General features: G+C 36.3%; 1 protein-coding gene and 1 long non-coding RNA gene across 3 annotated transcripts; one reads left to right on the top strand and one right to left on the bottom strand.

Moving 5' to 3' along the window:
- Window positions 1-802: 802 nt before the first annotated feature.
- SLC35A1 (solute carrier family 35 member A1) lies at window positions 803-24,922 on the bottom strand. Of its 2 annotated transcripts, none has more exons than XM_025444435.3 (8): window positions 24,665-24,922; window positions 22,866-23,043; window positions 9,638-9,797; window positions 9,309-9,461; window positions 6,532-6,598; window positions 4,283-4,459; window positions 3,700-3,834; window positions 803-1,727 (listed from the first exon to the last, which is right to left on the bottom strand). In XM_025444435.3, exons 1-8 carry the CDS (start codon window positions 24,678-24,680, stop codon window positions 1,600-1,602), a joined length of 1,014 nt encoding a protein of 337 aa, XP_025300220.1. In that variant the 5' UTR covers window positions 24,681-24,922; the 3' UTR covers window positions 803-1,599. The 2 variants fall into 2 exon arrangements, with proteins under 2 accessions (XP_025300220.1, XP_025300219.1); XM_025444434.3 differs by lacking the exon at window positions 24,665-24,922 and adding an exon at window positions 23,615-23,913.
- On the top strand, window positions 1,726-9,589 carry LOC125752257 (uncharacterized). Its single transcript, XR_007401292.1, has 2 exons — window positions 1,726-2,606; window positions 6,059-9,589. It is a non-coding gene; the product is annotated as an uncharacterized LOC125752257 (long non-coding RNA).
- Window positions 24,923-25,242: the final 320 nt, after the last annotated feature.

The raw sequence follows: 25,242 nt of genomic DNA, 5'->3' as shown, positions 1-25,242 counted from the left end.
TTGGGAACTAAATAGAGTTGAGTAATAAAGAATTACTTGTATGCATATTGTACTAGGATCTTTTTGTAAAAATTAGTCTATTAGTTAAACCATAATTTGAAATGGAGTTTCTTAAACCATTTCTTCCATATACCTGCATATTGGTCAAGGATGTTTTGTGTAATTTGTTTAGGTAACAAAAGTGGGATGCTATCATTTATCCTAAATGTTGCTACTAGAAGTCTTTTGAATTACTAGTGACAATTTACTTTTACAAACAGAGAAACAAATTAGCATGAACCAAAGCTTCTCCAGTTGAATGAACATACTTTTATATTGGCAAGTATGGTATACCTTCTTAGTCCTGGAAAAGATTCATCCATGTTAAAAGTAAGTTAGCTTCCAGATTACTAATTTTTACTTAAAGTATCATTAATATTTCCTTAGCACAAACCAGCCATGGAATAAAATGTGCAATTCCTAAATCCTTCACATTTGGAGAGATGTTCCCCTTCCCAGATCTGTGGTAGCCTCCTTAGGATTTGAATCTTGAGTGAAATGATACAGGGACAGTAATGGGTAGAGTCTGGTCTTTCCAAAAGCAGCTCCCTAAAAAGAGCCCTACTACTGCCCTGACTGTAGTCCTTATAAACTTTTTTCTTTTTTTTTTTTTTTTTTTTTTGCTTAGGGCTAGCCAAGACTTGGTTTTTATGCAAAGAACCCTAAAATTCTAACATAGAAAAAATGAAAAATTTGGTATTTTGAGTTTTTTACATTTTGCATTATCTTACTGGTTATAATCAATACAAAAAGTGATCATAGATTTCATATAAATAAATTAAGTTTATTGCTGAATTTTCCCATTAACATTATAGAAAAATTTTTTAAAAACACTGAAATTTCACAAATTATTGACAGCCCAATAGTTTTAAACATACTTTATAAAAAAAAGTACAAAAGTGACATTAGAAATATTTTTTGAAGAAAAGTAGATCATCTAACTGCAAAGAAACATGAATCCAGACAATGAATGGCACAAATACAGCACTTACAGGAGTACTCATTCACCACCTAGAAGTCATTGTCTGCATTATGAAATAGATTCAGTTTGAGAAGTTAGACATTCAGTTTGTTTCTGAACTAGCCTATCTTGGTTTTGCCTCTCTTTTGTAAGAAAAGAGCTAGGTCTTTACTGCTGCTGGGATGAAATACTGTACATCAACTGGAGAACAAGGAGGGGTCGTCCTTCTCCCCTGGTACCTGAACAAGAAAACAGTTCGTACAGAAATGGCTTTGGCACTTTAACCCTTAACCTAGTCCCAAACCTTGTTATTTGAATATTGTATCCTCACGTGATTTTTTTTAACACCATATCCTCTCCATTCTTTTTATATACATTATATATACAGTAATAAAATTCTTTCATTCTTAAAACAGGTTGACCCAAAACAGGTCACATTAAATCTTTGTAGCAATTCACTCAGATAGCTTTCTTCTTAATTCTTATAACACAGTTAACATATTGTTTGTTTTTGTTTAAGCTACCTTCTGGGATTGACTTAAGGCTCCAGTTTAATCCAAACAGCTTAGTCTTGGTAGGAATCTCTTTTGAGGCTGAAATCATACACCACCAACTCTCTCTTTTGAAGCTATTTCTCCTTGTTGGATGGATGTAGTGTCTTGTCTGGGTAATCCATACAGATATATAGAAACACATACAAGAAGAGTGCCCAGAGCAAAGGTGAGTGCTGAAAAGAAAAAAAATAAGTTTAATTTGTATTTGTGTCCTTAAAACTATATCATAATAATTTTAAATTTTGAAATCTTTTATTATGGGTTTATACCATTAGATCATATGGAAAATAAATCTAAGTGTTCTATTTTTATGATAGTAAGGTTTAGAAAGATAATCAATTCTAGCTCCCCAGCACCCCTCACCACCAAAAAAAAGTACAGTCAAGGGAATGACTATACACTTTCCAAGAACACAAGTATGCCTGTCCTGGGCCACTGACAAAGAATATACTAACTTCCCTATATGCTAATTTAAAGAAAAGCAGTGGAATGTGGCTTTTTTCGTGGCACTAGAAACCTGCAGAAATTTAGAGTAAAAGGTAGTTGAGCAAAATTTCTGAGTTAGATGACCAATGACTCAAACCAGTGAAAATTTCTGAATAGGAAATGAAGTGGTGATTTACTGAGTACAATTCCATTTTCTGCTAGCTTTTTTTTTTCTTTAGCTTGTCCAAACTTGACAAACAGGCATTTTATACATAAACACTTATGTCAAAGTCTACGTCAAAAGTGTATATTCTGTTCAGAACTGAACCATATTCTATATGGAATACAAGAGCACAATCTTACTAGCTCTAAAAATGGCACACAGAGAAATGACATCAAGCTATGATTTTAGTTCACTCCTAACTAGCTTTGCCTTCAAAAAAAGGAAGTTAAATCTAAGTAGAAAACTGGAAGATTTCTAAGATGTTCTAATTCATTTCCATGACCATCAGCAAGAACACTGACCAAAAGCATTTTTCACTGTTCCCAAGTATCCCTTAGGATCAAAGGCAAAAGGATTTGTTAAGGAAGGATCAGAACTACAATTAAAATTTCACCCAAATCAGGTAAGAAATACATCTAAAACAGCACCTATATACACTGATACTAAAATGGTAAGTGGCTGGCCTCCTACAAAATACATAACTGTGTGCCAGGCATTATTCTAAGCATTTCACCAAAACCACCCTAGCAGATGGGTGATATGGTCAGTCCCATTTTACAGATGCAGAAACTAAGACACAGGTTAAGTAACTTCCCTCCCCCACCCCAAAGCTGCACCACTAATAAATGATACAGGCAGAACTTAAAACCATACTATAAAATGGTTTTGTAAGATTTCTACAAGCTTGGTGTTCCTCTATTTGCATTTATAACAAGAGTCCATTTTAAAATCAAATGTAAATATAAGCCAGGTCTCTTACTTAATGTCAGTATTTAACAGATTGTGGTATAATTGATCAGTAAAGAAAATTATTATTACAGCACCCTGAAATGTTAAGTCAAAATCACTACTTAAATAATTCAGAAGCCAACTTAATGCTGGGTGTGGGCTAAGGAAATATATATTAGAAGGACTCACATTGTGAGGGTGCCAGAATGTCATCTATGGTAATGAATTTTGTATTAATTACATATTAAGTGAAACAAAGATATCTTTAATTTAGATTTGGATTGTTGCTTCAAAACCAATTTATACCCAAGTCTAAAAATTAGGAAGGTACAAACTCAGGGAGATGAGTTTTCTGTTCTTCCTTCATCAGAGAAAGCCTTATTTTAATTGTATTGCTGAAAGGAATCATCCCCTAAAGTCCTTGTATTCATTTTCTTGCATACCTAATCAACACTATGTTCACCTGGACGTAAGAAGTATTCAAGTTGTTTTGTATCTCAACCCTGGGGAGCAGGGAGGTCCTGACTCCAAAAAAGGTTCCTCCATAGCCCTCTCACTCTCAGTAGACCCAGTACCCCTCAGCATAAGCTCTAGGATGACTGCAAACACCTTAGTACTGCTAACCCGTATCTCATACAACTATAAACTATAACAAAACAATCTGAGTAAGGCACAATGATCAACTGCCATATTTAATAACATGAAATGAATCAAGAAGTGGGAAACTCTTCTGTGTTAAAAACTTAAAAATACAAACTAAGACATACTTATCTGTAACCCAAACAGCATCACTGAAGCAAAGGTAGAAAGGACAATGGCTGCTGCCGCAGAAAAACCCTTCATGATGTTGTCTGTGTACTTGACCACAACGGAAGTGTAGAGGCCTCCAACACTTGCAAGAACTTGTATACACAAAGAGATAAAATCTTAACACTCAAATAATGGAACATTCTATGACAGCAAAGCAATTTTCACCCCTAGAGATGCCACACTAATTTACCTAGGAAAATACTATTTTCCTTACAAGTAGCCATCTGAGAGAGTTTGTACTAAAATCGAGTAATAGTTCCTACAAAACAACATTGTTTTTCACATGCCCAGAGGGCTATGTGGTCTACTACTAAATTGTACACATTTATTGCTAGCATATTAGATACTTTTGATTGTGAAGGCAAAATTGCTTTGGGATAGCTATGCCACAAAAGTCAGTCAATAAAACCAAAATTACATTTTCAAACTGGTGTTCAAAGTATCAAAGGAACAATTTCGAAATGTTATAAAGGCTTAAAACACAACTTAAAAAAAAAAAAAAAAAGATCTAGCCAGAACTTTTAATTCCTGGATACTTACAGATGACAAACCATACATAATATGTGTAACCATAGAAAAATCCTTTTTCATTAATTTCAGCTCCATCTGACAAGTAGACGCCAACTAATGTCACAACAATCCCTGAGAGATACATTTGAATGTTTCTCACCCAAAGGGAAGTATCTGAACTCTTTAAAACTTTTTCAAAATACACTCCTGGAAAAAAAAATTAGATATGCAAATATGAGAGATACTATTAAAAATTAATTTAAAATGCCTTTCATTTAGAACAAGAACAGAGGTATGACGATGTAAGGTATATAATTCAGGGAACAAACATTTTACATCAAATGCACATTTATTATGTTGGTTGTGACATGTGGCATCTTAGATATTACCAACATGTATTTTTATAAAGCATAAAGATTAATAACTAAAAAGGAACTTTATAACCCACATTTAACAGAAGACTCAAATTATTAAGAACAGTTTCTGCCTTTATTATAGCAGTCAGATAGATCACAGAAGCTCTCTGTTAATGCCAATAATAGACTTGCTTTGGCCGGCTAGAAAACTATACTATTAGAGTCAATTATCTTAATCATATCCCTGAAAAAAAAAATCATATCCCTGTAATATCTGCCTAGTAATGAAAACTCCCAGCTTTGCAAAATAACCTATATAATCACCACTTGGGATTTTTTACAGAGTAACAACCAAAATAAAATTTAAATAGAACTTGCTGAGTGAAGCCATTTTCCTTTAAAGCAAGGTTCAACAAGCCAAGTTCATACACAATGGCAGAAGGACCATGAACTCCCTCACAGATAATACATTTTGTGTATACATGTATTTTTCTTGGGGTTGAGGGTCCATAGTTTTTTCAGATATTCTGAAAGAGCAAACGACTCCTTATTACATACACCCAAAATCACATACCACTGCTAAAAGTTTTATACTTAAAAATGAATATATGTATTCATCAAAGATTTTCATTATAAACACCATGTTAATTACAGACTTAGAAACTGCCACTCAAATACTAATCAACTAAAAATTCTAATGAAAAACAAGATTGTTTTCGGTGAATGTGTGTTAGAAAGAGCCAGAGAAAGGGAACAAACATATAATGGCTATTCCTATTCCCATTTTTTAATATTCTATCTGAGAAAACCACTTAACTATTAGGTACTCAGTTACTCCAAGCATAAAGGGATATTAAACCACCCACCATTTCCTAAATTGTGTATTGAAAGGTGGAACTAAATAAAATGTTGGACACAAACATTTAATTGTTCAAAATGGTAGTAACGTCTAATAGCGTATTATTTTTTGGGTAATTCAATTTTTGTTTCTAATTTGCTTGTTCCTAAGAATAAAAATTTAGCATGATGCTATCATTAAATATATCCTAAATTTAGATTGTTTTCCTCTTACCAAACATCTTTTCTACAAGCAATATTTCACTTCCATATCCCACCTACTTTCTTAGTCAAAAGTAAAAAGAATCCTAACTTTTGAAAAAGCACAAATAAAGATAAATAATAACATAGCTATAACAAATACACTCTTTGCTAAAAAGAACTTTGAGGTTCTCTGTTGAACTATTTCTAAAACACATGTTGTACTAACATCCATACTTTGTCTCTTCTTGATTAAGTGGAGGATTTCTTGTCCCTACACATGAATCTAGACTTTCATGTTTTTTTGATGTTAGTGATTTTGGTTTTCCTCCCTCCCTTTTTGGCTGGTGCTTCTATGTATCAACTTTTCTGAGGTACTCTCCACCCTGCCCTCCTTTTCTCCCTATTCCAGAATTCCTAATCTGTTAAAGCAGAGGAAGAACTTAAGGTTAAGAGGGAAAAACAGATGCTGAGCTGGTAACTGAACACCTAAAGCAGCAGAATCATACCTGAAGATAGTGCCATTTCCAGGAAAATGGAGATACTTGAGCTTTCTAACTGCTAATAACTTCCTCCATTTTCAGAAGTCTTTGTTCATTTACTTTTTGGTCCTTAGTCCAATCCTTAGCTGGACTGATGGTAAGCATGATGTAAGAACATGAGTAAGTATGTTCTCAGATAACAGCAAGTATGAATGAGGTCTGAACTGAATTCAACACTGCCACACATTTACTGAAAAAACAGCTGGCACAAAACAGTAAGTTGGAGGATAAGCCTTACTGGGAATAAAATTGTTACAATGAAATAAGATGAACTAGATCCCTATGTAGAGTTTAATCTTGTTTAAAATTTTTAACAGAATAAAACAATGCATTTATCATTTACCTGCAAATCCTGAGCACAATACAGCAACAGCTATAGCGCCAAACCCTAACAATGGATTCTGTTCCACCTGCAATAATGTTTTAAAAGTGATTAGTGACAAAATTCATCCAAGAGAGCAAATGACTATAAAAATCTGTATTACAGTTCTCTTGAAAGTATATGCCACATGAGACCCCGCTATCCTCTAGAGAAAGACAGAAACAAACAAAAGGCCATCCCAGAAATCTCTGAAAAAGCACTGAAGTTATAAAATGTATCACTCAAATTGTAGCCGTGGTGTATGTTTACCAGAACATGCGTGCCCATTTCCTAACAACAGGCAACCTAGCACAGTATTTTGCATAGTCAGCTTGCCTCTTAATTTTAACTTCTGCCACCACCCAAACTCAGGCCCTGATAGTGTCAATGATGTAAATGGTAACAGTTTTACTCATTTATTCCCTAACACCTGCAGGATGAGGTAATGACTTTTAAGCTTTCCTACTTTACTGAATCTTTATCAAATATTAATACCTTACTTACTATGTACTGGATATTTCTCATATACTAAATGAATAAAAATGAGAATGATACATAGTTCTGGTTCTGAGATAGAGGAGGATAGAGGATACTGGAGACTACAGGATAGAGGAGACTGACAGGTATATATAATCCTAATTCTGTGCTAAAAGATGCATGTAAATGTGCCCTAATCTACTGTTTCAACTTTACTTCCTTTTTCTTCCCTAAACTAATCCTCAAAGAGCTTTCATCAGTCTTTCTTCAGAGACAAATACTATCTCAATAGTAAGAGTTGAGACATATGACTATACTATGACAATAACATACCTTATTCAAAATAAAGAGCCTGATAGTATAAGTGATTGTAGCTGTTATTACTACTATTGATTACCTAGCAAAAGGCTAGAACACATGACTTTACTTAAAAAGTTTAATGGGGGTGCCTGGGTGGCTCAGTCAGTTAAGCATCCAACTCTTGATTTAGGCTCAGGTCATGATTTCAAGGTGGTGAGATCGAGCCCGCTGTCTGGCTCCGAGCTGGGCATGGAGCCTGCTTAAGATTCTTTCTCCCAAAAAAAAAAAAAAAAAAAAGATTCTTTCTCCCTCTGGTCTCCCCACCACTCTGCCCTCCCACACATTCTGCATTTTGGTTTAGGAAAAGCTCACACACATAACACATTTGCGATAAACTGTGAAATGTTTTGTGTATAATCAGTTATGGAATGGCTATTCTCCCCCCACCTCCTCTGAAAACTTACAGACTTATAGGCTAATTTAACAAGTCTCTAGTATTCAGAACAGAGGAGGTAATTCACAAGTTACACCCCACACTACTTGGGAAGTTTTAAGACTACTGAAGGACAAGAATCAATGAATACATCTATAAGAGATATAAGGAAGTACTGTGACAAGCAGCAGGGAGCAAGAAATCTTTAGAAATGTATTATGAAAGAAACAACAAGGTTGTCTCAATGGGGAGGAAAAAGATTTGGATGGTGGTGGTGTGACTGTACTCAAACATACAAAGGATCATCATATATAGTGAATTGGGATTTGCGTTAGTCTAACAAGAACAAAGAACAATGAGGGGCAGTTACCAGAAGCTGCACTTTGCTTAAAATATGAAAGAACTTTATAGAGTGGTCCAAAAGTAGGAAAGCTGCCATATACTCTGCGTTAGATTACTGAGCTTTTCACATACATTACCTATATGAGGTGGACCTAGCATGCTTTATAATGGTGTAAAGTCTTAAAGTTCATATTTCACTTCTGTTTGCCTTACTTCCCAATAAATTATTTCTATGAGAGTCTACAACTGAATTAAATGTGCAGTACATATTTGGTCACTGTCTTGAAATACCACCAAGAATATATTAAATATGTGAAGACAATAAATATTCATCTAAACCTCATTTTCTGGCAGGTGAGGGGGGAATCCTCCACCTAGTTTTTGGCTAGAAACTACCTAAAAAATGACTGACTTCCTACTTGGCACAAGCTCTCCGTACATCCTCAGCCACCTTATATTTATAGGAGAACTGTGGTCTTTTATTTCCTAAGAGGTAAAGAGACTCTTCGGTTGTTGAGGGAAATTCAGTTTCCACTTCCTAATTCTCTTTGTAAAAATAATCTATAAAGTATATTACACTTTAAAAAAAAATCAGGTATGTACCTCAACACTGAACTCTTAAACTGAAAATTATAAAGGCACTTTTGGCCCTATTTTAGTTATTGATTATCAGTAAAAACACTACTATTCTATAATCCCTATCACTGACAGTGGGAGTATGTACAAAAAGATTTAAAAAAACTGGGAGTTGAAGGAAAACATGACAATTAGATGGAGAAAACCTTGCTTAGGGTTCTTGAGAAAATGTCTAAAAGGCCTGTGAGTTCTGAACATACAAACTGGAAACTGATAAAATTATATCACAGGTTAGCTGTTAGTGTGTAACTATGGACAAGTTACTTCAGTTGTTTGAACTTTAATTTTGTCCTCCATAAAACGAAGGGAGTTGATTACATTAATGGTATTTTCCATCTCTAATATATTTTAGTCATATTCCCACCCAGAAAAACTAAAGGAGGGGATTCCAATCAGTTATATTATCTGTATCCGAAGGGAGTAAAAAAAAAAATTAAAAATGCCTATCTGTAGGGCAAAGATTCCTTTCAATCAAAGAAATGTAATCATACTACATTCATCAATATGACTGTCTAAAGTGTCATAAGACTTAAGGAAGTCTTCTATTTTAGGTATGGTATTTGTTTCTTACCACAACTTTTGTAGCTTGGGCTGGCTTCCACTGTACAAGTATGACTCCACCACACAGCATAAAAACTGAAATCCACTGTAATTTGCTGAGTGTCCGGTTTAACATTAAAACAGTACATAAAGCAGTGCAGGGAATCTTCAATTGATAGGTCACCTAGAAACAAAACAATGAATTAATGAACTCATAACGATAGTCTGACACAAATATTTGATATTAACAGAATTATGGAGAAAAAAATATAACGTGATAAAGGGTTAATAAAAATCTTTTCACCCTAAAAACTTGTTTTTAAGATCCTATATTTTTTGTTGTCATTCACCTCCACTTACCTGGTATACTGCTGCATCCAGATTGCTAAGAGCTAGGAAAGCCATATTGTTCTGAACAGCATACACTAATGATGGTACACTTAACTTCATCAGTTCCTTGGGGCTCCCCAAGACATTTTCTTTTAAAGATGCCTTGAATCTACCCAGACTACCAGCTTCTCTTTGAAAACAAAAGGGAGAGAAAGAGGTGAGAAAATTAAAGACCATCTTTTTCTTTTTCTTTTTTTCTTTTTTTTTTTTTTAAGATTTTATTTCTAAATAAACTCTGCACCCAACATGCAGCTCAACTCCCAACCCCTAGATCAAGAGTCATGTGCTTTACCAACTAAGCCAGCCAGGTGCCTCTATATAGTGTCCTTTTGATAAGATTCCTTCACACAGAATAGCTGTAAGGTGTTAGGTCTATTGATGTAATTTAGCAAATTTATTTTGTTTTTATAATTTCAACTAATTTTAGATTAAAAGAAACATAACTGTGTAAAAGAAAAACAATTACAAGGTTTTTTTGGGAAAATATGACAATGAGGCTTACCATCATCAACCTCTGGTCAAAGCTCCAGGAGTTTTTAAGTATATTAAATAATGACATAATAGGAAACCAGAATTGCTGATATTACCTATAAAAATTTAATCCCTCCCATTTTAACTGCCATTACATCAAGCTCACCCTCATTATTCTAATTAGATTGCTTATCTATTTTTAAAGGTTTTGTTTTTTTTTAATTACTATACGTTTAAATTACAAACAAGAAAAAAGCTTTGATAATTATGGAAGTTACTTGGGATAGGGATTGAGCAATTCAGGTCAATATTCTTTGTAAATTAGTTCAGTGCTTATGAAATCTAGTACACGATAAATCAAAGCATACTCTTATAAAACTGAAGTACATATCTATAAGCTTGCAGGAAATAATTTTACCAACTGCAAAAAATTTGCAGGAAATAATAATTTACTAATACCAATACTAAACTGTATTTGTAATGTACATAAAGTTTGCTACTTGATGCATACTGATGATACATGCTCTTAACTATTCATATTTTTTCCTCAGGAGGAACTAGTTAATTCGGTTCATATTTGCCCTCTTGAAAATTTCCTGAAAATAAAAAAGTGTGTTTTATATTAAGCATCAACACCATACAAGGGTTTATATCAAAAGGGTCCTTAAGTTCACAATATCCTTAAGAGGACAAGGCCATAATATTTCTGCAGGGAAACAGATCTGTTTCAACTCCAAGTTAATGACAGTCACACTAAGCCTCTATTATGTTTGCTTAACAGAATCAACAGTCATTAACTGAATTTTGTCATATATAAATACAGCAAAAATAATTACACATGTTCTGAAGGGGATCAAAAAGTCAACAAGGTCAAACTTATTACCTATACCTATCCACTGTAGAACTCTCCAGCCCCCAAGAAAATGCTTACATGTGACAGGAAATTTGGCCTAGCATAGAAACAAAAGACATCCTTCTTAGTTACAGGTCTTCTTCAGGTGCCAAATTCAGCATGCTCTACCCCACAATGGTAAATCTATATGCTGAAAAGTAATGCACATGGCGTGGTGGCAGGCTATAAACTCTATTCAGAAAAGGGAAAGAATATCAAAAAGATGACTATGAAGAAATTCTAGGTAGTAGAATTTTCCAGTACTAAAGATTGGCCCTTTAAACATTTGAGTCTTTTTTCAATTTTGAATGCAAATCTAAGATGTCCTATATGCTTCCTCAACACCTCAAAACTCTTTTTCAGAGAATGTTTTCCCTCAATTATAGAATTGACGAACAAAACTAAAGAGAAACAATTAAAATAAGAATGAAGAACCACAGGAGTACAGCTCAAAAGAGCTATCGTAACAGGATGATGTATTAGAAAACATACCGGAACATTTTCCTTAATGTCCTATTTCCCACTAGTAAGTACAAGATAGCAGAGATATAAATCTTATAAAACTGTGAAGTACAGGACATTGCTTTCAGTGTACTGTTACTTTTAATGCCTTCTAAAATACTGACACATACTGCTCTATCTGTAGAGTGGTTCCCTAACGAACTAAGAGATACCTGTTTGTACCCATCGCCCACATTCCACTGCCATGTTCATTAATTCCCTACATTGGATTCCCCAAGCTCGAGTATAGTGGCTATTATCCCTTCCCTAATCACTTGTTCTGGGCAATGCCAATTTACCTCTACCCCTTAGGGATACTCTAAGCCTTCAATAATATCAAATGAATTATCGCCTATCCAGAAAAGAGGTGGTCTCTTTATCACTGACCCTCTTTACCTTGTTGGAATATGGACTACATAAGTACCTCATTACTATTCCACCATGCCTGTATCAATATCAGAATTGCTGTGGTCCCTTTTCTCCTTATCTCTTCTACTGCACTTGCAGCTTTCAACATAAAAGAAGTGCCTATGAGACATCACTCGTCAACCTGAGTACTCCTTTCCTTCGTTGTGACAAACCAGTAAATCTAGTGTATCAGGATTGACCTTCAGATCTTTGGCTCTCCTGGCTATATCCTTTCTGTTGAATGCTTAGGAGATACTTATTCACTGCCAGAAAGGCTTCATTACTTTTTTCTGGTTCCTTTTCTAATGCAGATATTAGAGAAGCCAAGCTATATCAGAATGTTAACTACTGGAGAGTTCAGGTTTCACTGTAGTGCCTTATAATTATAGCAGTATTATATAATTATAATAAAATATTTTGAACTAAGTTACAAAGGCAGAGGATGCTAAAAATAATTTAAAAAACAAAAGCTCAAGAATAGAAAACTATCAGTAAAATAAAGAGACTTAGGGGGCCTAAGAAAGAATATGTGGAAATCTTAGCACACAGTTTAAGGAAATAAATGATTTTAGTATTAATCAAATTAAATCCTGTTTAACACATGTTAAGAATATAGCTCTTAAAGCTTATAATTAGCTTTACTCACTAAAGATAAAAAATAACAATATATCTTCTAGAAAACACTAGTTGTCATCTACTGTTTTACTATTAAACAAAAATAATCAATTCTAAATATACTACAGCCTTGAATATACTATAAAAAGGAACACATAAAAGCCAAAGGTGATTTTTTCTTCCATTTTCCTGCCCTGTTTTCTTAGAAATCAAATACTTTACTAAGTACCTTTTGTAAAAAACAAATGTATTAAACTCCATTGTATGTGACATTGCTAGATTTAAAAAAAAGCATGTGTAATCCAAAAGCACAAATTTTTTTTTTAGATATAGTCTCCCATTAAATTTCTTAATCGAACAATTTGTTTTGATTTTTATTGCTGGAATAGAATGTGCAACCTTTTGTTATCTGAAGAAATTCTGAAACTCCTCATTGATTACAGAGATTCCACTGGTGCCTTCCCCCCTAAAAATTTCCTATCAACAGGCTGAAACCAATTTTTTTCTGACCTATATTTATATTTGGTCAAAAAGTAGGCCTTGTTCTCCCAGCTCCTGATCTGATGAGAACTACTTGGAGGCATCATGTAAGGTACATGCCTTTTACATCCTATGATCCTAAACCCGTTACAACATGGGTACAAAGAGGTGTCAAAAAATGCAAACCCAAAAAAAATAAAAAAATAAAATAAAATAAAATAAAATAAAATAAAATAAAATAAAATAAAATAAAATAAAATAAAATAAATAAAAATGCAAACCCCAAAAAAATAAAAAAAATAAAATAAAATAAAATAATAAAATAAATAAAATAAAATAAAATAAAATAAAATAAAATAAAATAAAATAAAATAAAAATGCAAACCCAGTGTTACAGATTTTATGAGAACAGTATTTCTGGTCTTCTAGAAGAGTGACTTGACAAACAGTAGCTTAGGAAGTTTGAATGGTTAAGTAAATGTTTAGATCTGATGTTACGTGTAGTAATAAGTTATGAAAAAATATAAACCAAGTCTTAGCAATAAAAAATAAATAATATATATGTATATATAAACAAACCCAGCAGGAGAAACAAAACAGGACTAGATAATCTATAATGTAAGCCATTATTCTAGGAAATGCCAGAAAATAATTAAAATAATAATTTTTCTGGAGTAAAATAATTTTCTCCAGTCTTATATAATGTATTTGGTTTATTACTAAACACACTCAAAATATAGTATATTTACACAACCTGCTAAGTTTACTTAGTCTTTATAGACTGATGAAGAGCAAACAATAAAAAGTGACTTTGTTCTAAGACAATGTGAAAGTTTTGTAGTTTCATTTCTTCATTCCACAAGTGACAGATTTAAATAAAAACTGTCCGTTTTAACAGCTATGATAGCATTTAATAAAGCATACAGCTAACCAGTAATTTTCCTGTGACGTGGAGTAGTAACTAGTTTGAAAAACCAAAATATTTTAGACATTATACTGTTTTAAGTTTTAGAGTATAACTCAGAAATTGGTAATTCAAAGTTCTTTAAAAATCTATTTAATCACATAGAACTTTTGCAACTTTGGACTGTAATCTGTCCCCTCCTCCTAAAAACAGGATTTAGTAATTTCCTCTTCAATTTAAAAGTGATCTGATGTAATCATACATATGCACAACAGTGTAAGAAGATGGGTTGTTATGCCTTTGTTTAGATTGCAAACAACCCAAATGCCCAACAATAGAGGCTAGTATATATAATACATCCAAATAATGGAACACCATGCAGCTCTTAAAAAGATTTAGATTTAGATTTCTATGTACGGACATGGAACAATCTCGAAAATAAAACATTTAAGCAGGAAAAACAACGTAAAGTGGAGCATTAGCATATACCATCCATATATGCATAGTATGGGTAATTAAAACTCCACCAATCAGACCATGTAAACTTTAAATCTTACCTAAGCAGCCATCTATTAATTCTTCCCTGCATTCCTATTCTTGCAGTTCTAGCTTACTGAAATAAGTATAATTTCACATTCCAAAAATTACTATAAATTATAAGTAAAATCAACAAGAATGGGGAAACCTAAAATTACAAACAAACCAGAAAAACTTGTCAGGTTTTTTTTTTTAATGAATAACAAAATTACACTGAAGGGGAAAAAAGAACTGACCCAACTATTCTTTTTTTTCTTTTTTTTTTTAAGATTTTATTTATTTATGATAGTCACAGAGAGAGAGAGAGAGAGAGAGGCAGAGACACAGGCAGAGGGAGAAGCAGGCTCCATGCAGGGAGCCCGACGTGGGATTCGATCCCGGGTCTCCAGGATCGTGCCCTGGGCCAAAGGCAGGTGCCAAACCGCTGCGCCACCCAGGGACCCCTGACCCAACTATTCTTAAAAAAGTCTTCTTACTGTATGTTCTAAAATGAAAGGCAAAAAGAACTACATACAAATACTGTTTAGTGAGTAGGATTTTCACAGCTCTATGTTAGAAACTGAATCTACTCATGTACTCGAAGATTAAGCAAATAAGTAAATATCTTAAGGATAACAGAACCTAGACGCATCACCATTAGAGAAGGGAGCAACTATGGGAAGGGAAGTTTTAAAGTAAACTGTGTATGAGATCAGAATTACAGATCTCAATATTACAACTCATGGTTATACACACAGACATAGACATACACATACAGAAACATTAAAAAAAGAGAAAAGAAAGAAAGAAAGAAAGAAAGAAAGAAAGAAAGAAAGAAAGAAAGAAAGAAAAGAAAAGAGAAAAAGAAAAAAGAAAAGAGAAGAAAAGAAAACAGGAAAAAAACTTGAAGATCCCACTGCCCTAATCTGGGATAATTTTAGCATCAAAATAAACAATGATAATGGATTCCAGCCCAATGAATCCATGAATCTATGCTGTGTGTATGAGAGAGAGACAGAAACAGAAAGGGAATGCTTCTTAGAGTAGGCAACTAATAAATGTACAAGGAACAATGAAATTAAGAAATTACTATTTGGCAACATCAATGGGCAATAAATTTAGTGAGTGAAAATGATAGGAGAAACCGTATTTCCTTAGCCACGAAGTATCTCTCCACAAGATATTCATTAATTACAAAGATAAAATGGGTAACTCTATGTGGAGAAACAGCAGGCACTACCCTAATCAAATCAAAATTAAATTACCAGTGATGGGGCAAATAGATATTACATGCCTGATGATACACTGCAGTGAGGACACACCATTTCTGTGATACTTCTGGCCACAAAAACAAAAAATACAACTAAATTTAATCATAAGAAAGCTTTCAATAAACATAAATTGACATTCTATGAAATAAATGGACTATGCTCTTCAACAATGTCAAAGACATGCAAAAAAGAAATTTGGGAGAACTGTCCCAAATTAAAGGAAGCTAGAGATGTGACAACTGAATGTAATTATTCTACTATTTAAGGACACTAGGGCAATTGGCAAAATTATCTAAGGTTTGTCAATTAAATAATAATATTATGTCAATACTAGTATCTCAATTTTGGTATTTTATGATTAGGTAACAATGTCATTATTTTTAGGAAATATGCACTAAAGAATCTAGGGACAAAGCAGCATCTTGTGTGACCTTCCTCTCAAATAGTTTGTAAAAAATGCACAAGTATATACAGAGAAAGAATATAAAATGTACATGGTAAAATGTTGGCATTCGGAAATAAAGAAAAATCAGAAAATAAAACAAAATCACTGAAATGTCTAACAATGCTACTACATTCTTATCTTTGTCTTAGCTAATCAAAACCTCAATTATTTCACTGTTCTGAAAGACCCATAATTTGAAAATTAGAGATCAGGGAACTTGTCTTCTAATCCTCTCACTGCCAATCACTTTCTAGGTATCTTTGGCAAATCTTCCCTCAACCTAAGATTTCTCATAATAGAAGATGAAATTATAGCTACAACTAAAATAGAGGGACAAGAATGGAATGAAAATTGGCTGTATCTACCTGCATGTTTCCCTCACTGTCTGAGGGGAGACCGGAAAGAATGTTTCCTTAACATCACTCTGGTAGCCCGCCACTCTCAATAGCAGTAATCCTGATATATGAATGCAGTAAATTTAATTGCTGCAATCTTAAAAGATATTTGGCACTTTACACAACACATTTTGACAGTGATTAACAGATTGTATTCCACAGTGTAGTTTCTTGCTTTCTAAAGAAGTTAGGTATCTGCTCATTAGGTTTTCAAAAATTCCTTTCTTACGATAGTGCCAAAAAGCAGCATTATTCTTTGGTTTTCCTAAGGTGGTTTTAACTTACAACATTATATATTATAGAAGTAGTTTCCTCATTTAATGCCCAGTTTTCTTGGAGACCACACCAAGGAGTGCATTTCTCTGCCTTTTGTTCTCTTACCACAATCTGAAAGATGTTATATACTGTACTCCTCACCAAAGCAAGTCTACATTTCCTTCAGAAAGTTAAATACCTTAAACACATCACACAGAAAAATTTCAACTGAATTTCATTTATAATTTACTTTTTTTACTATATATAAATAGGGCAAAGAAGATATGAGATTAAAATTAAGCTATTGTCTTCCAGTGTTTCAGCAAGCCAGCTATACCCTTCAGACTACAAAGGGTTTTTACCATACTAATACTACTACCTATGCTTCCTGATCTGATGAGGATGCAACCCCAGGATTGCAACCCCAGGAAAGGGAAAAAGGAAGAGAAAGAACCAAAGAGAATGGAGTCTCTGCCATGTGATCTGGATTGCCAATATGAATTCTGTCCAAATAGGATTCCCTACATACAGAAACTCCCTACCACCTTAAATCCTGAGAGACTGGCCATTCATTTAAAATAAGAGTCTGGAACCAAATCCATTTGGTCAGGTCAAATTTATTAGACCAAGATTATATTAATTAGTCCCTTTCCAGTCTCAAGTTCTGACATGAGAAGAGTGACTAGACTGTAGATCTCCAAAGCTCACCAGGAACCATCCTGGTACATGCCTTTTACATCCTATGATCCCAAAATAAGAAATACTACACACCAAGCATTGCAAGGCTGGAAAAACATCAAAATAAACTGCCTCTGCTTAAATTCTTAGGACCTAAATATTCTAATTTACCTAATTTGGGCACTTCGTTAAAGTTATGTTTACCTTAATCTGCTTAATTTAACTCCTAAAGAATTCTGAGACACTGACTCTTATTTTTTAAATAAGCTGACTCCTGTTTGTCTACATACTGCACATATTACTGTGTGTTCCTCTTCATGTAGGTTCTGTGGTTTCTGGTTATATTGTCCAGAAAATAGGAATCTTTTAAGGTAAACAGAGTTAAAGGGCATTGAAAATGAGAATACTTTTATGAGATTCCTCTCTTCTGCCAATCTTTTCTAATCCCATGAGATTATATAGTTTATGTTATAAGGACATCCATATTTATTTCTCTAGCCCAGACCTCTCTTCTGTGTTCCAAACTCATCAGTGCAACTGCCTATTTTCCACAGCCCACTTGGATATCTCAGTGGCACTAAAAACTCAATATTGTACCTACCCAAAATGAAAGTATTGATATCCCCTTCCCTCAAATCTGCTTTTCTTCCTGTCTCAGAAAAAAATAACTGTACCCAGTTTTTTATAAGAAAAATGATTCTTAAGATCCCCCTTGCCTCATCTGCTGTAATTGATCCTCATTATTCATGGGTTCTGTGTGTACAAATCTGCCTATTTGCTAACATGTATCTGTAACCCCAAAATCAATACTCTCAGCACTTGTACAATCATAGGCAGACATGTACAGAGATGCCAAAAATTTGAATTGCCTAATATGCACATCCCCAGTCGAGGTCGAAAAAAGACAGTGCTCTGTCTTCTTGTTTCAGTTTTTACACCGTAAGCAAATGCAGCCTATTTAGTGCAACGTTTTCCCCATTTGGGGGCTTTTTGGTGGTGATTTTGCTCTCTAAAATGGCCCCCAAGCATAATGTCCAAGTCCAAGACAGCTGTAATGTGCCTTAAGGAGAAAAATACAAGTTAGATAAGATTTCTTTAGGCAAGAGTTATAGAGCTATTGGCTGTGAGTTCAATGCTAATCAACATATATTAAATAAGGTGTCTTTAAAAAGAAACATGCATAAAACAAGGTTATATATTGATCAGTTGATGAAAATGTTGCGACCAGAGACTCACAGGAACTTAACACTGTTTTTGCCTTAGGAGCAGAGCAATATTCACTAATTCAGTGTCCATGGTAACTTCATAGAACATAACTACTGTGAATAATACAAATCGACTGTGTACCCAAACCCATCACCAACTCCTATAGATTCTCCTTCCAGAACGTAACTCAGATCCATTAGCTTCTATGCTGTCATAGTAGGCCATTATTTCTAGCCTAATAAGCTTCCTTATTTCCAGCTCTTTGCACCCTTCTAATCCATTCTCCTCAAAGATCAAAATGACTCTTAAAGCAAAATGGATTGTCATGGTTAGTCCTTGATTTAAACCATTCAGTTATTTCTGAGGGCACTTTAGATAAAATCCAAACTTCACGGGCCCATGGACTTACCTTGATACCCTGTAGACCTCTCCTGCTTCATCTTAGCACCACTGAGACATACTGATTTGCTGCCGTTATTCCCTAAGAGTCAAGAATTTTCCTGCTTCAGGGACTTCAAACACACTATTCTCTCTTCTTTCTCTGTGCTCTTATCCTACACAAGTTGTACTCAATGTTCAGGTCTAGGTTTAAATGTAACTTTCTCAGAAAGCCTTCCAACCCAAATGGAGACCCTCTATTATACTTATTTGTAGCATCTTCTAGTTACCCTTAACAGCATATATTACTTATTTGCTTAATATCTGGTTCTCCACTAGACTATAAGCTCCATGAGGACAGAACTATACTGTGCTTTAGTTTCATTATCAAAGGTCTCATCACATATTGCTAAAGAAGCAATCACAATATCCTTTTATTTAATTTTATAAGTATCAATCTGTGACTTCCTAGGTTGAAATCAATCTCCTTTATCTTTCACTTTTTTTTTTTTTACCATTCTAAGAAATGACCATTCTTAACACTAAGCAAATTCTTTGTTCCAAGAAATATTTTCTTGTTATGAATAACAGGTAGTTTCTATCGATGTGTTCTGAATAAGCACATGAAAATTTGCCAACATATTCTCCATAAAAATTATATTCACTTTAAAATCCAATAGTTTCCAGGGGATCCCTGGATGGCTCAGCGGTTTGGCGCCTGCCTTTGGCCCAGGGCGTGGTCCTGGCATCCCGGGATCGAGTCCCACGTCGGGCTCCCTGCGTGAAGCCTGCTTCTCCCTCTGCCTGTGTCTCTGCCTCTCTCTCTCTCTCTCTCTCATAAATAAATAAAATCTTTAAAAAAATAAAATAAAATAGTAAGATAAAATCCAATAGTTTCGGGATGCCTGAGTGGCTCCGTGGTTGAGTGTCTGCCTTTGGCCCAGGGTGTGATGCCGGAGTTCCAGGATGGAGTCCCACATCGGGCTCCCTGGGAGGAACCTGCTTCTCCCTCTGCCTATGTCTCTGCCTTCTCTCTGTGTCTCTCATGAATAAATAAAATCTTTAAAAATAATAATAAATAAAATAATAAAATCCAATAGTTTCAAATGCATTTAATTTCATGTTTTATGAATTCATTGCCAGTGCTTTTTCCACTTAGAAACTCTTATGTGCTTTAAATGAATCTTCTTCATCAAATTCTTGTTAGCCATATGATATCAAATGCCAGCTACCAAAACTATGTATGTCATAATTCTTTACTTTTTTTTGGTTGTCCCTAGTCTTGTATACTCTGCAGGTACAGGTTCATAAAAGAGCCTCTCTTGTGAGCCTTTACATTATGCTGGTGTCAGACACAGCAACTTATTATTGAGGATGATCATGTTCATCAAGTACAGTATTTGGTTTTCCATACTGTTGTTATTTCAGCACCATTATCTGGCTTGTCTGGCGAATTCTCAGAAATTATTTGGGTTTTTATTTTTATGTAATTTTCAAAAAAAATTTCCACAAAACAAACTACAGCTGACCATACCCATAACATTGAATAACTGAAAAATAAGAAATACTACACACCAAGCATTGCAAGGCTGGAAAAACATCAAAATAAAGTCTATCCAAGTGGTTTCGCAGAATACAGCTCAATGGCTGAGCTACACCAAAGACCTCGCTGCTTTTTTTTACACATTGGTTTTTAAACCTTCCCAACAGTTACAAAACAACTGAATGATTTGACCTTACAGTTTAAAATGGCTGATGCCATGCATGACAGTCCTATTTCATCCTTGAGTCACAATTGTTTCTCCCTGTGGAATTTGGGGAATAAAAAGAAGAGATGGGTTCCCTTCTCCCTCTTCTATCAATATCCCTATATTTGTCTTAAAAGAAGCCAAGCCTTAAGATTTTATTAAACTCTTAGGTTATATAGAAGTTGCTGTGGAGTTTTTGTAGTTGTAGTAGAGGTTTTTGCCTTTGGAACATTGCCTTTTAAAGGTACAATAAGACCTCTCATTTATCTGACATTATCCAGAATGACGAATCCCCCAAGTAAAGCCAAATCTCCATAAAAATGAATCTTATTAAGTAAGAAACTGTGAAAGGTCTGAGATTTTACCCAACTTACAACCTAACAACTAAGCCCAAAAGATAAATTATTTTTTAAGATTATTTGAGAGACAGAGTACCCGAAAAAGAGCACAAGCAGAGGAGACAGTTGGACAGAAAGGGGGAAGTGGACTCTGTTGAGCAGGGAGCCTTAGGAGCCTGAGATCATGACCTAAACCGAAGGCAGAAGCTTAACCAACTGAGCCACTCAGGTGCCTCTAAACTCCAATATATTAAAGCTTGCTACCACATGGCTTCAAGTTATTTTTCTGTTCTTTTCTCCCTCCCCAAGGCATTTTTATACTTTTTCACATAATATTTGTAATCATGCATGTGTTTACTGATTTTCTCTCTTCTTCTAAACCTAAGCTCCAAGCAAGGAGAAACTATATATATTTCATTCATACCTGTATATGCAACACATTTTATAAAACTGTAACACAAAAATCAGTAAATATCTATTAAATGAAATTTAAAAGTATTTATATGCAATGTGTTTCTACCTAAAAGCTTACACACATGCTATTCCTCACTGGTGCTCCACTCTCACTAAATCACATCTTGAAATCTGTATGAACTCTCACCTGCCACATGACCCAAAAGGGTTCACATCTCATAAATCTCCCAATGCAATTTCCTACCGGATTTTACTTAATTCTCACAACCCTATATTATTTTCTGCAATTAAAATATAAAGAAACTAAAGTTTAGAGAGATTAAAAGATATGTGCAAACTCATCTAAGTTTAAAATTAAGTCTGTGTCACTTCAAAGTCCCTATTCCTAAACCTCTCTCATATCACATGCATCCTTAGCTAAAATGATTCTCCTACAATGTCACTGATCCAAAGCCCAGTGTTGGCAGCCCAGTGGCTCAGCAGTTTAGTGCCACCTTTCAGCCCAGGGCGTCATCCTGGAGACCGGGGATTGAGTCCAATCTCGGGCTCCCTGCATGGAGCCTGCTTCTCCCTCTGCCTCTCCCTCTGTGTCTCTCATGAATAAATAAATAAAATCTTCAAAAAAAAAAAAAAAGCCCAGTGTTGCCACATATTAATGTAAGTATAATATTGAGGAACCTCAGATGATGTACAGGCAAAATAAGGGTATAGAACTTACCAAAAAAAAAAAAAATGTATACAGATTAGATGATGAAAAGTATTTAGCACAGTGCCCAGTACTTAACACACAAAACACTCAAGAAACATTAACTATTATTATCATTATATGCCTCTGAAACAGAAATCACTAATTTGTTTCTGTGAGGGTCAAATGGTAAAATAGTTCAGACGCTGTAAGCCACACAATCTCTGCTACAACAAAAAGAGGCAGCAAGCTGGGTTTGGCCCACAAGTCATAATTTGCCAACCCCTGGTTTATAGCAACATTCTTCAACCTCAGCACTATGAATACGTGGGGCTGGATGAGTCTCTGTTGCAGAGGGCTGTTTTGTGCATCGCAGAAAGTTCAGCAGCATTCTTAGCCTCCACTCAGCAGATGCCAGTAGCATCACCCAAGTGGACACAACTAAAAAAAGATCTCCTGTGGAGCAAAACTGCCCCTGGTTGAGAAACACTGCTCTAGAGCAATCAAACTTATGAAGATGCAGCCAGAATTTTCTAATAAAGAAAATAACTAAGTGGAGGATTAACAATTACACACACTAAAAAGTATTTATACTCACTTAGCTAAAATTCCCACACTTAGCAGTAACTTTATAACTTCTGTGATACACACGGCTGTGGTTGAAAAGTAGAGTTCTTTGTCTGATGTCCTTGTGTATCTTAAAGCTATGGTATAAGCTGCAGCCACCAGGGTCATCACTGCCAAGCAGTAGAACTTGAATAATAAACTGACATTTTCTGGAAAATATGTGCAACAAAGATATTATTTAGCAGACAGCATTATATTTATAAAAATTAATGTTATACCTCAAAATGCTTCCCAACTTCAAGCACAAGATACTTTTTGAAACCCAGGATATTTGACAATTTATTTCAAAACAATACTTTCCGAGTACATGAACACCAACATACATACACAAAATACAGTTGGCTTTAAATATCAACCAGTTAAGCAAAGATTTTGTCCCTGAAGGATGCCCCAACTGCAAGATTATGTGGCATACTGACGCTAGTCTGGGATATAATAAATTACATATTTAATATATCTTTATAATATAATGTTAGCATCACACATTTATAGTAGGCATATAAGACTTTTGGCTAAGGCAGAACAAATATTTATCGGCAATAAGCCTAAATCTGTAAATTACTGCAACTATTTCAGATAATGATTGAATTCTGTAATTTTGAAGCTTTGCTCATCATTAATCTTGCTGTCCCCATCCTATGTTAGTTATCGAAACAATTCTATTTTTTTTCCCCTTAATTCCTGTTTTGCTACAAAAAGACTCCTGAAGGTTGGACTTACTCGAAATGGGAGAACGCATACGAGCGTGATACACAACTCCAGACAATGTCCCTGGCAGGGCTTTAATGATAATCGTGAGTTCCCCGACCAGGAAAACAACTTGGCACCCATGCAGGAAGATATCCTTTAAGTGTTTGTTTAACATTTACTCAGGGGTGAAGCTAAATATAGTCCGTAGAAGGGTGGAGAAGGAATCCGGGTGTCGCCCAACCTGTCCTAGCTACAGCTCTAAGGTCCAGAAATCCAACTCCGTTCCCAACTTACATACCCTACTCAGCGAAACAAAACTCAGCTTCGGGGTGAATCACAACCACTCTCACGAAACGCCAATTAGTCATCAAATATCAATACCCTAACGTGCTATCCCCCCGGGGGGGGGGGGGCGGGGGGCGGTGGCTGTCGCCCTCCCCCCAGAATATCAGGAGCGTTCCTTCCAACCCCGCACAACATCCTCCAGGGAAGGCGCTCTGTCAACGACTGCTTTCTCCGTCTCGTACGGTGTCAGCGCTGCTGTAATGCCCAGTGATGCTTCCTGCGGCGGCTCCGTGGACCAGCCGCGGCGTGGGCTGCGCGCCCGGAGCGCGCCCTCGAGCCTCTGAGCATCCGTAGGGCAGAAGGCGCAGAAGAGACCGCAGCCGCGGACCCCGCCGGAACCCGGCACCGTCCTGCGCTGCCGCGCGGGGACGCGGGGCGCCCTCGGGGTCCGCCGCAGCCCGGGCCTGTCTGAATTTGGTTCCCACCCGCTGCGGGCTCGTCGGGGCAGAGGCGGGGTGGAGCCGCAAAACGCCCCGCGCGGAGTCCGCCTTGGGGAAGCCAGCCGCAGCGCAGCAGGAGGCTGCCCGCCCTGCGCTGCCCTGACAGGCGGCGGCGGCGGCGGCGGCGGCGGCGGCGCGGGCTCACACCCGCGAGCGGCTCCAAACAAACTCCGGGCGCCGACGCCGACGCCGACGCCCGGCCCCCGAGCTCCGCGGGCGCGGACAGGCGCTGACGCTCGCGCGCCCCCGCCCCCGCCCCCGCGGGCTCCCCCGTCCCGGCGGCCCCCGGCCTCACCTCTTGGGGCAGCCATGGTTCCCCGACAGCCCCGCGCGGAACTGACGCACGCCCCCTCCGCGCGCCCTCCTCGGGACACCCGAGACCGCCTCCTGTGATCATAGAGACGAAAATCCCTCGGCCTAGAGCGCCCCGGCGGCCGACCGTCCGCCGACTTCCTGCCCAGTCTGACACCAAGATTAGGCTCAGCGCTCCGAGCTACCCCCGAAAATGGGAAGACCCGGATGGAGGAGAGTCCTTGCCGACGAGCGCGTAAAAGCCGAGTCCAAGGCGTCGTTCTGTAAACTAGATCTCCCGGCCGGCTAAGGAAGCCGAGTCAAGGGAGCAGAGCGTTGCCTTCTGGGAATTGTAGTCCTCACCAAGGTAACTGGGTAGCAAATGCGACTGGAGGGAAGTCTTAGGGATTGATGCCTGCCAAAGCTGTGATAGAAACCCCCGGAATCCGTAAAGCTTCGGAAACTACTTTTGACAACTTTTCCAACTTCCACCTTGTTCATTGCCTTGCATTTGTACCTCGTACTTAATATGATGGATGTACTTTTCAGAAGTCCTGTGTCCTTATTGTGAGCATTGTCATT

This window comes from Canis lupus, chromosome 12 (assembly GCF_003254725.2).
Source record: "Canis lupus dingo isolate Sandy chromosome 12, ASM325472v2, whole genome shotgun sequence".
Lineage (NCBI taxonomy): Eukaryota > Metazoa > Chordata > Mammalia > Carnivora > Canidae > Canis > Canis lupus.
Note: the sequence above shows the minus strand (reverse complement) of the source record. Positions and strands in the feature narration are given on the sequence as shown.

Bases quoted from the DNA above. Each gene is read 5' to 3' on its own strand.
- SLC35A1 (XM_025444434.3), bottom strand. From the start codon at position 23,759: ATGTTAAACAAACACTTAAAGGATATCTTCCTGCATGGGTGCCAAGTT. The intron at 3,835-4,282 runs GTAAGTATCCAG...TGTGTATACAAG, and splicing joins TTATGTATGGTTTGTCATCT to TTCTTGCAAGTGTTGGAGGC. The intron at 1,728-3,699 runs GTATGTCTTAGT...TTTTCTTTTCAG, and splicing joins GCTGTTTGGGTTACAGATAA to CACTCACCTTTGCTCTGGGC.